Source organism: Pseudorasbora parva, chromosome 24 (genome assembly GCF_024679245.1).
Source record: "Pseudorasbora parva isolate DD20220531a chromosome 24, ASM2467924v1, whole genome shotgun sequence".
Classification (NCBI taxonomy): Eukaryota; Metazoa; Chordata; class Actinopteri; order Cypriniformes; family Gobionidae; genus Pseudorasbora; species Pseudorasbora parva.
This window is the reverse complement of record NC_090195.1, coordinates 15,791,451-15,803,453: the sequence shown is the minus strand read 5'-3', so window position 1 is coordinate 15,803,453 and position 12,003 is coordinate 15,791,451. Positions and strand designations below refer to the sequence as shown.

At 38.2% G+C, this 12,003-nt stretch overlaps 1 protein-coding gene across 1 annotated transcript in view; it reads right to left on the bottom strand.

The window, feature by feature from the left end:
• The window catches only part of map3k22 (mitogen-activated protein kinase kinase kinase 22), an 86,562-nt gene that overhangs the window by 58,494 nt on the left and 16,065 nt on the right, over positions 1-12,003 (bottom strand). The window contains exons 2-3 of the mRNA XM_067434797.1: positions 7,051-7,134; positions 5,999-6,043 (exon numbers count right to left, since the gene is read on the bottom strand). Of these exons, the coding sequence (XP_067290898.1) occupies positions 5,999-6,043; positions 7,051-7,069 (64 nt within the window). The 5' untranslated portion in view covers positions 7,070-7,134. The remainder of the gene's footprint in view (positions 1-5,998; positions 6,044-7,050; positions 7,135-12,003) is intronic.

Below are 12,003 nucleotides of genomic sequence, written 5' to 3'. Positions count from 1 at the left end.
TAAACACCTTTGCATACAATAACATCCACTAAACATCCACAACCTGTCACATGTCTGTCTTGTCTTGTCTTGTGTAAGCACATTTCTTTTATTTTGTCATTTCTGGTCATTGCTTGTGTTTGTCATGTTTGTCATTTGTGTGAGCATGTGGTTGTCACATGTTCCTTCTGCCATGCGCTCTCCTGTCTATCGTCTAACCCCGCCCACCTTGTTCCTGATTATTGATTAATTTGCCCCACCTGTTCTCCCTCATTAACTGCCTTGGTTGTTCCCTTTATATTGGCTGCATCCGAAATCTGGAAATTACTGCCTTCGGAGGACACATTTCAAGGCAGGAAGGCATCAAGCCACGTCCAAATCTAATGTTTGCTTGACTTCCTGTCTCCTGAGATACCTTCATCTGATCGATTTTTTAAGGCAGCATACATGTGTCCTTTGCTGCCTTTGATATCCCACAATCCTGTGCTTTCCACGACAATTGAGCTGGGGGAAAAAGATGGCATCCGAAAGTTTGTGTGTAAATATATGTTTTTTACCAATATATTCCACTTCTGATGTAATTTCTAGTGAAAAATTACTAATGTAGTAATTCAATATTTGTTTAGATCTGACCAAAGCTCTCTCTATTTTGCCGTAGATCATTGAACTGTTACACTGCTTTAGAAGTCTGTCCGCAATCAGTTTCGTTCTTGCACAAAACGCTGCCTTACAAGCCATTGCCTTGTTTTCGGACGTAGCCATTCTCCTTGTGTTTGCAGTCATGTGCTGAATCGTTGTCTGATGTCTTCTGTTCCCTGTCATGCTTCTTGTTTCTGCTCCTCGTGTTTAGTTTGTGACAAGTTTGGTTTTCCCCCTCTTGGGTATTTGGTTTGTTTGTTTTATTGGATTATTTAATACTATATAATATAATCACAGTGCTTCCTGCACTTGAGTCCTCACTCCCATTTTTCCTTTACTGATCCCCTGTTTAAACAGGTGCTACCCTAGTGATTTTTTTTTTTTACATGTATGCCAAGTATACTACAAATACATTTACATATGTACTTATTGTAAATACCCTGCAAATATTTTTGGTATACTAAATTGGTATACTTAAAGTCAGCTAAAATGGAACAACACATTTTGTATGCTTAAGTATATTTGATTGTCCTAAAGTGGAACTATTGCAGGTATACTTTGGGTACATTTGAAATATCTTGCATTTAAATATTATTATCATACAGTAATGATCATACTATCCTTACTAATAGTAATATTAAAACACATGTTAGGCTTAATATTAAGAAATGTGCATTGTGCAATAAAGAAGTACTCCATATAAAGTTTAATTATAATATTTAAATCAGCAAGTCTCAAGCGATATGTCAGTAAATATGTTAATGAATCTGTAGTATAAATGCTTTTAATATACATTTTGGTATAGTTTTTTTTCATTAGGATAGAAACACTAATTTAATTAGGGATGAAAATAACCAAAGTTGTATTGATTATAAAGATAAATAGCCAAATTATAATTTCTATATAGAGGTAAAAATGTTATTTTACATCCTGGCCAATGTTTCCATCAAATAATGTGCAAGCTGAAAATACTGTTAAAATCGGATATGCATTCTACTGGTACGATTGGCTAACCAAGTTCATAGAACCGTTCGTCCCGATGCTGGAAAAGTGCATCGTCACACATATGTGCAAATAAATGGCACATTCAGGAGGTGCAATTCATTCTTAGTGAATTTGCCCCATAATCATCTCACAATTTAAACTAAAAAGCCTCTGTTGCAACCCTACTGACCCCTGTTAGTCATGGCAGAGTGCCATGTTCAACTTTCTGGCTGCAGATTACCTGCAGAAGTTGCTTCAGTCAATAACTGCCATACATTTCACGCTCAGGTTATTCATGCGTAAATGTCAAACCCTGAGCTGTGTATTACGCAACAGCATGTTCATTCAGTACACGGAAGAGTGGTAAGCTAGTCTCTCTGCCTTTGCTCAACCACACCTGTGTGTACGAAAGAAAAAGATGACCAGCATGCATGATGAAGATGTCTCTCAAAAGATCGTGCCCACTCTTTTGCATGCATGTGGACTATTCTTAGAGTATGATGCCAGTCACTTAAAATAGAAATTAGTGTTGAGCTATGGTAACATTTGTGGTTATGTTATGGTCAATTAATCACTGAGCAAATATTTTATAATTTAATAGAACAAATGTAACATGAATGTAGAACATCTCCAACTGTCACAAGCTTCAGATCTAGTGAGTCTGCCATCTGCCCTGTGCAGGAGGGATGAGAAACTAACACAGTGGTGACATTGTTAGTTTCATGCAATACTTTGCAAAATACAGAAAAGAACTGCATCAAATTAAATAGAGTGGAACTGAATAAAACTGAATGGAACTGAATAAAATCAATCAAATGTAATCAAAAAGAATAATAAAGAATAGTCTTTTTGTAACCCTGCATAACAATCCTTGGTTAACTTGATTTATGTTTCAAAAATTCAGACTGTTCATACTCCATCCAAATTACATATTGTACTATGGATGAGCACAATGAATAATTTCATTTATGTTCAAATGGAAATTTTGCAACCGACTAGTCAAATTAGGTCAGATCCATGTAATGTGCTTGCCTTGAATTATGTTCACTTCCTTATATATTAAAACTTAAGCATTCACTTAAACAACATCAGTCATTATAGACATATGTATTCAACTCAACTGAATCAATAGGCAGTGCAGGACCAATAAGTTCAAACCTAATAGACCTTATTTAAAAAATCCTTTTTTGTTTTTTATGGGAATGAAAATAAAACGCTCAGCGATAGACCAAGACTCTTCAGTGGGTTGTAATGTACTAATCAAAACATTGCAAAAATAACTTTCCAAGAACTTTTTGCAGATAAAAAACCCCAGACAACATGAACTGTGGAAAATTATAAGTGATCTAGGAGCTTTTTATAGCAGATGACACTGAAAACACGGTAAATCTGTCTGTCCCTCATGCAGCCTTACTTTCATACCTGTCATGGCGCTGCTCTGAATGAGCCTGAAAATACTCTGAATGATACTCTGAAAAGTATCTGTACACATGACGAGTGGCAAAATCACTAGAAAAAACTTGAGGTGTACTGACAACTACACATTATTTAAGTGAATTTTCTTTAAAATCTTTACTAAACTGAACAGAATCTAATCAAACAGCATATAACAGAAGCACAAAAAGGGGCCCTATTTTAACGATCTGAGCACAAAAAGGGTAGTACCTACTCTCTTAATGAATCATGGATGTGTTGTGGGCGTAACGTGTAATAAACCAATCAGAGTCTCATCTCCCATTCCCTTTAAAAGCCAGTTGCGCTGGTGGATTTGCTATTTTCATGGCGGAATTTGCGAGTGGAAAGACAGAAATCTTCTCCAGAGAGGAATCCTTTTTTGGTTTTAATATTTGTAAATGTCTGTGTGCTGCTGTGTGTCCCTGTGTGTGTGTAATAAGCAGTGTATGCGTGTTGTGCACCTGTCTATAGGCCCATATTAATAAAGCGCCCTTTAAATAACACAAAAAGTACCGCACTATTGACTTCAGACCAGGTTTTCAATGGTGCAGTCGTTTTCAGTTGCCTCAAAATAGCAACGCACAAATAATGCGCCTGAACACACCTCATTTTAAGACCAACTCCATGGGAGAACAGATGGGAGCGACGTGAAAATGATAACTGCGTTGTGTTGAAAAAAACACGTCGTGCCTGGCGTCACATTGTGTAAGGTGTATGATAAGGCCCATTACCTCCGTGTCCTCCAGAGGTCCTATTTGTCGGCTGCACAAGTCATTAAGGAAATCTTATTTTCGGAAAAGTAACATTAAATTGAGCGTTATTCCTAGTGAAGTGTAATAGTTGTAATTTCTTAATGAATTTGTAATGCAGTAGTCAGATTACTGAAATGAAGGAGCTTCAATGACGTATGAGGCTGATATATGCGACCGCCGAAGGATGCAGCCTTCGAAATGAGACATGTTTCCAGTATCTTTCTCTAAGACCCTTTGAGTTGATATTAAGACAGGTGATAATGTCAAGAAGATGAAGAGGTTTTAAAATTAAGCCAGAGAAAAGTGATATGAGAGGAAACCCCATCTTTCTAAACATAAGGCATTTGATACAACAAAAACTATAATGGCGGTTCCACAGCGCACGCGCAAGCAGTGCAGAAGCTGTGCGTATGGACAGCTTTCACACTGGCAGCATTTGTAGTGTGTAGCTGAACTGCGGCTTGTGTACTGCAAATACAGACTAAGTAATGTCCATTCTGTCACCTTTCCTGATGGTCTACTCCGATACCTGTATGTCTAGTGCTTTGATATATGATGAGTAGAATGCGTCTGCTTTGGGGGGTTGGGGCGGTAAAATGTGTGTTATTTTGGCAAGGTTGCCTGCTAAAATTCACATTCCTGGGTCTATACATCACAAAATTGAGGTCGCTTCACGTCAACCAGCGGACATGGAAAACAACCCTCGGGAAAACCGCAGACTTGGCAACACAGTGCAGTTGAGTTCTGTTGACATTTGACAACTAACGTTATGCATCGCTCCGTTGCTCTGATTGGTTATAGGTCTATCCAACGGAGGTCTTTCCTTGTTCGGTTGAAACACGCCCCATAATCACAGCCCAATGGAGCAGTATCAGACTCATATTTTGACTAGAGTTGAGTATGACCACGTCAGGTTAGTTTGCCTGTAAAAGTAACCTTAAACTAAAGATATGCCTCTACACCTCAACACTATGCCTCAACACTTCTGGCAGTGTTGTGTTTTCGTTATTATTTTTTTTCATAGGTGTCATATGGTGAAACCCGAAACAATTCACTGCACATTTTTACATGTTAAAATTAGTGTTCAATTTTAATAAAGAACAATGCACTGTGGCTTTAATTAAGCGTTAGCAGCACAGCAAAAATAGACACGATAGCAGCACTGCCGCTTCTGCTCTCCACATGTGACGCGCTGACTCTGCGTGCGCCGTGAATGCTCTAATCTGTCAACATGAACGCCAAAAAAAGTACGCTCTGCTAACGTGTGCAGTGTGAAAACGGCTAAAGTACCACTAACAACAGCTATTTACAGAAGTTAATACCTCACCCACTTCAAAATCTCTCAACCAAAACTTCCAATGAACACCAACAGGAAGTACTACGCCTCCAAAAGTAAATATGTACAATTAAATATAAACTTCATCTAAACTCACACTAAATATTCAACTATATTATTGTTCTGCCTGCATTGACACCACATGAGATTTGTACTCAGCTGCACGATGACAACGCTGTTTTCTCCAGAGAAGCTGTCCAGCGAATCAAATTCTGTTGCATTATTTTCCTGTTACCACTGTAAAGCTACTTTGAAACAATATGTAGTGTAAAAGCTCTATATAAAGAAAGGTGACTTGACAATCATTTGTTTTTATGAATACTGACAGGCTTTAATGTATGTTACTTCATCTGTCTTTGACATTGTGAATCAAATACTCCACATGTGGAAAGGTTTCTAAGGGCTGTCTGTGCTAATGATTGTGTGTTTGTACTGATGTGATGTTGGCAGGACGAGCTGGAAGAAGCCACTGACGGAGAGGGGATTTCCCCAGCGCTACAAAACACGTCACCACTAAAGCATTCAGGAAGATTAGATCAACAAATCGCTATATTACTATATTACGGTATAATGATAATGAGTAAACTGTGATCTAGTCAGATGTCGTAAGGCTCACCTCGTACCACTGTGCCCTACTGATGCATTAATGTTCAACAAGAGAAAAATGCAGATGATGTAACAGTTTCAGAGGCGTGTTTGTGTTTGCTTTTTCCTCTCCTAACTGTGCCACCATCTCATTATTGTGGCCTTTGTAAACAAGAACATTGCACACTTCACACTGACACTGTTTGGAAGTCTCGGGTTTCAGTTTTGCGTGTTTGTTAATCTAAAATGAGCCTAAAAAAATACAAACCTTGTGAGTTCTTGTGCTGTCCAGGTCCATTTTGAAGACCGCCATCTGTTGAAACATAAAATCAAAGAGTTACAAAGTGACAGGAGTACATTCGTCGCAATCTGACAGTTTGTAAGAAATTTATAATCACAAGATGTGTGTTATAGGTTGTTATCGAATGAGATTTTCAATGAAAAGCATGCAATCAGATGTCTTGAACTGTTTTATTTGAAGAGTGAACTTCATGTCTCAGTGTAATCATCAATATTAAAAGATACCACAGCCAGTGTTGGTATGCAACAAAAATATAAGATGCAACATTTTCCTCCGGATTAAGCTTGCGCATCTTTTGTTGTCGTAATGTGACATGCATTAAAAGCGTACTGGCATGTTGCAAAGTTGCGTAACTAAGCGGCATAATCCCCTTTGATGTAATTTTCAGCACTCGGGTCAGAATGAACCTATCAATTTCTACTATGACTTTGACTATGCAGTGCAATTTAATGTACTCATTAATATATCAGACATTAAAATCACAACAGACATCAATATATCAGACATCGACACCATAATATTACAATTAAATAAATGCACGGGGGAATCTTTAATCATTTCACTACAATTTTAACATTTTCACTGGTTAGAGCAGATGTTGCTATTTGTACCCTTTTTTGGTGTAATGCTCTAGGTTTTAAAAAGAAAAACAGGCAATTTATGTAAAAATATTCTTTTGATGTTTATATACTGATGTTTAATGCCTGTGAGATCTGCTGCGTTTTAACACAACAGAGCTTTAAAAACAAATGATCCCAAGACGGGCTAAGTTACGAATATGCTTAAACATGTTTCTGTAACAGCATCTCTTTTTTTCCTATGCTCAGAGGAACTGTTTTCCTATGCTCAGAGGAACTGTTTACAGGAAGTGTGTACTCTATGAGAGAGAGAGCGAGAGAGAGAGAGAGAGAGAGAGAGAGAGAGAGAGAGAGAGAGAGAGAGAGAGAGAGAGAGAGAGAGAGAGAGAGAGAGAGAGAGAGAGAGAGAGAGAGAGAGAGAGAGAGAGAGAGAGAGCTTACCCATGTTTACTGTCATCATCAGGAAGTGACCCTAGTGAACTCGAGCTGAACGCTCGACTCCTTTCATCAGGGAAAATCTCCACTCTGCAAACACAACATAAACAGAGTGAATTAGAGACATAATTAATGTGAAATAACAACAAACACACAAAAATAGTAATAATAAAGAGAGCCGAAAACCCCGTACTCATGTGCCAACGCTAAAATACCACAGGATTTACGTAACATTCTTGTTTCAGTGTCTCCACCCAATTGCAAAATGTACAGAAAATGACTGTCAAACAGGTCAATAACGGTGATGATGCTTGTGTTTCTGTGCTATACATTAGATGAAAATTATATAAATAATTCAATTCATACTGATCATTCAAAATGACTTAAACACCTCTTCTATTATTATCTCTCCATTAAAATAAATGCTTATATTTTTGGGAGGCAAGTCAAAATGTCAGGGTGACGCAACTGACCCGATATATTATGATTAAAAATATTATTATAAAGAAAAAAGCTTCAAAGCTTTAAAAATGTCTTTTAAAAAGTTTTTTTTTGTGTGTAATTAATGTCTACATTTTTTAAAATGACAAAATATGCATGAATTAAGGGAGTCATAAAGAGGACCTCTACAATTCCAATTATACATTTACTAATCCGCACTTTTTAAAGGGGTGATGAATTGAGAAATCATCTTTTGATATATAAAAAATTGAAACAATATGTTAACAATATCCTATATATAACTATATATAAGAATATAGTTAATAGTTTCAGAGATGAAAACTTCCTTGTTCGTCAAAGAAAAGGTTTTATAGACACCAGGCCCAGAAAACGACTGTGCGCGCAACTTGACGTCATCCGTCATCTGGGATGACTTCATAGCTAAATTAATTTCTTTTGGTTTTTTTTAAACAAAGAAAATAGGATTCTTCATGGTATGACCTCTTTAAGTGACACATTTGTCACATTAAGTCACAATGCAATTCTCTTAATAACAGCCGACTATAAGTAAATCATAATTGTCCACAGACCGTGTCTCTGACTGCAACAGCAAATACAGCCATCATCTCCCAGTCGCTCTCATTTCATGTCATTCTTCAGATGAGAGAGACACTTGTCTTTGAAGATGGAAAGTGCCCTGTTGCCCTTGAGACATTGTTAAGCCACATCGAGCGGGATAAAAGTGGAGGGAGTGCTAAAGGTAGCGACCACAGAGGTCTTCAAAGACGAATCTGTCAACAGCAGCCACAGGCTGATCTCAGAGCAGTTTTTCATATTCTGACACATGAAAGCCAAGACAATGAGATCTATATTTTTTCTTCATTTATAATTGTTGTCAGCTTCACGCAACAATATCGACAGGATGCCTGGAGATGCCGCAGAAAGAAGAACAATTACGGTCATCAGCTAAGTGTGAAAGAGCCCTGAACTCGAAGGTCAAAGTACAAGAGTGCCAGTGAGAAGGTTATGAACATTTGCACGGAAATAGCTATACAAATTGGAGCAATCTTTGCCTGCCTGTAAAAGAAAATGAGCCAAATATAGCGGCGGTGCTGTGGAGAGGCTGATTCTCTCTTGATGGCTCTTGTAGTGATTATGTCAAATGACCTCGCTGGAAACGAAGAGTCTTGAGTAAACAGCACTTTCTGCGGATGATGGGATGTGATTTCAAAAGCAGCTGAAGTTAAAAGTGGTTGACATCACAAGCTTTTGTCAATGGTGCCGTCTTGTTAAAGAACATTGAAAAGGATATTTTCATTAATCAGTTCAAACTGTCCTTTTCAATTAATTCATTTAAAACGCAATATTTCACGACTCATTACTGTATTTAAAGGTGCCCTAGAATGATTTGAAACAATATGTTAAATTGTTCTCTGATATCTACATAGAGGGTATGTGGCTTATTTAAGGGCAACAATTGCCCAGATACAGTTTTACAGGTCCATTTACAACCCTATAAATTGTTCCTAGGATGTAATGCTCTGTTTTTGCCTTATTTAAAAGTCATTAATATTAATGTTGAGCTCTGCTCTGATTGGCTTATTTCAGCAGCTCACAAAAGTTCAGTTGTTCAGCGAAGCAGCTCATGAGTCCTGACAGAACACAGACCGACTGAATGACATTTTAAGCAGAACATTTCAAATGGAGATTGCTAAAATGCAGCCTACTTGTTTATTGGTGTTTTCAGATCATCCGCGTGAGAAAGAGCATGTGCATATGGTTGCCAGATTGTACATGTTTAGGTAAAACACCGGATACTATACGTGTTCTTTTCACAGAAAAGCGCTGATTAGGAGATTAAAATGACTGAAATCTGGCAACTGCAAGCACAAAAAATCCTTTCCCACTGACAAAACCAAAACCAGTGGTTTTTGTTCAGGTTTTTATTTTTTAAACTACATTTTAGACTCGTCTTTTTTCGTCAACGATATTGCATATTTATATAATGTTAGTCACAATGTAGGCTACTCAGTGACTGTGATGCACTCTGAAATACAGGGAGTGCAGAATTATTAGGCAAATTAGTATTTTGAACACATCATCCTCGTTATGCATGTTGTCTTACTCCAAGCTGTATAGGCTGGAAAGCCTACTACCAATTAAGCATATTAGGTGATGTGCATCTCTGTAATGAGAAGGGGTGTGGTCTAATGACATCAACACCCTATATCAGGTGTGCATAATTATTAGGCATCTTCCTTTCCTTTGGCAAAATGGGTCAAAAGAAGGACTTGACAGGCTCAGAAAAGTCAAAAATAGTGAGATATATTGCAGAGGGATTCAGCAGTCTTAAAATAGCCAAGCTTTTGAAGCGTGATCATCGAACAATCAAGCGTTTCATTCAAAATAGTCAACAGGGTCGCAAGAAGCGTGTGGAAAAACCAAGGCGCAAAATAACTGCCCGTGAACTGAGAAAAGTCAAGCGTGCAGCTGCCAAGATGCCACTTGCCACCAGTTTGGCCATATTTCAGAGCTGCAACATCACTGGAGTGCCCAAAAGCACAAGGTGTGCAATACTCAGAGACATGGCCAAGGTAAGAAAGGCAGAAAGTCGACCACCACTGAACAAGACACACAAGCTGAAACGTCAAGACTGGGCCAAGAAATATCTCAAGACTGATTTTTCTAAGGTTTTATGGACTGATGAAATGAGTGAGTCTTGATGGGCCAGATGGATGGGCCCGTGGCTGGATTGGTAAAGGGCAGAGAGCTCCAGTCCGACTCAGACGCCAGCAAGGTGGAAGTGGAGTACTGGTTTGGGCTGGTATCATCAAAGATGAGCTTGTGGGGCCTTTTCGGGTTGAGGATGGAGTCAAGCTCAACTCCCAGTTCTACTGCCAGTTTCTGGAAGACACCTTCTTCAAGCAGTGGTACAGGAAGAAGTCTGCATCCTTCAAGAAAAACATGATTTTCAGGCAGGACAATGCTCCATCACACCAAGTACTCCACAGCGTGGCTGGCAAGAAAGGGTATAAAAGAAGAAAATCTAATGATATGGCCTCCTTGTTCACCTGATCTGAACCCCATTGAGAACCTGTGGTCCATCATCAAATGTGCGATTTACAAGGAGGGAAAACAGTACACCTCTCTGAACAGTGTCTGGGAGGCTGTGGTTGCTGCTGCACGCAATGTTGATGGTGAACAGATCAAAACACTGACAGAATCCATGGATGGCAAGCTTTTGAGTGTCCTTGCAAAGAAAGGTGGCCATATTGGTCACTGATTTGTTTTTGTTTGGTTTTTGAATGTCAGAAATGTATATTTGTGAATGTTGAGATGTTATATTGGTTTCACTGGTAAAAATAAATCATTGAAATGTATTTACTTCAGTTATATATATATATATATATTAGGGCCGGGACTTTAACGCGTTAATTAAGATTAATTAACTACGGGACTTTAACGCGTTAATTAATTACGCAAAAAAAAAAAAAATTAATCGCACTTATTTTTGTCCCGCGGAACGTTTGTCAATTAATGAGTTTTGACGGACCGATTATACTGGAACACCAGCTAGCGCTCATGAGTCACGACAACAACCATGACAACAACAAACCATAGTGAACATGAACGAAGAAGCTGATGAGACCGCTTTGCTTGGCCCCGTGGATGGGAAATTTAGTTTTAAAAAACGAAATGATGGAAGCGTCGACAAGAGCATGGTTGTGTGCAAGCTATACAACAGGGGTATCCAAAGTCGGTCCTGGAGGGCCACTGACGTCCTGCAGAGTTTAGCTCCAGCTTGCCTCAATACACTGCTAAAGTTTCTAGTATGCCTAATAAGACCTTAATGAGCTGGTACAGGTGTGTTTAATTGGGGTTAGAGCTAAACTCAGCAGAACAGTGGCCCTCCAGGAGCAGGATTGGACACCCCTGCTATACAACAAGGAATTAGCGTATCACCGCAGCACATCGAGCCTCAAATATCACAAATATGCTTTTGCTACACTTAATGGCAAACATTGCACTGGTCTGCTGGACTGAAATAAATAAACAATATTTTGTTGATTAAGCTTATGTATTCAGTCATTATTCAATGGTATGCTAAAAATTCATGTGAAAAATTGGGCTACTTCTCATTGTTCCAGGTCAAATATTTATATGCAATTAAAATGCGATTAATTTCGATTAATTAATTACAAAGCCTCTAATTAATTAGATTAATTTTTTTAATCGAGTCCCGGCCCTAATATATATATATTTTTTTACAAAATAAATAGCCTTGTCAAATGACTATCGTGTTAACTTCCATGGTGGAGTGTTGTTTTTCATGCACAAGATTTACATAGAAGTAGGAGGCAATGGTGTTTGAGACTCACAGTATGTGATGTCCATGTACTGAACTCTTATTATTTCACTATGGCAAGGTTAATTCAATTTTTCATTCTAGGGCACCTTTAATAAACAGCCATTTTTCAAAGATTTTTTAGTAAAAACACATTTATACCATGGTCTGTC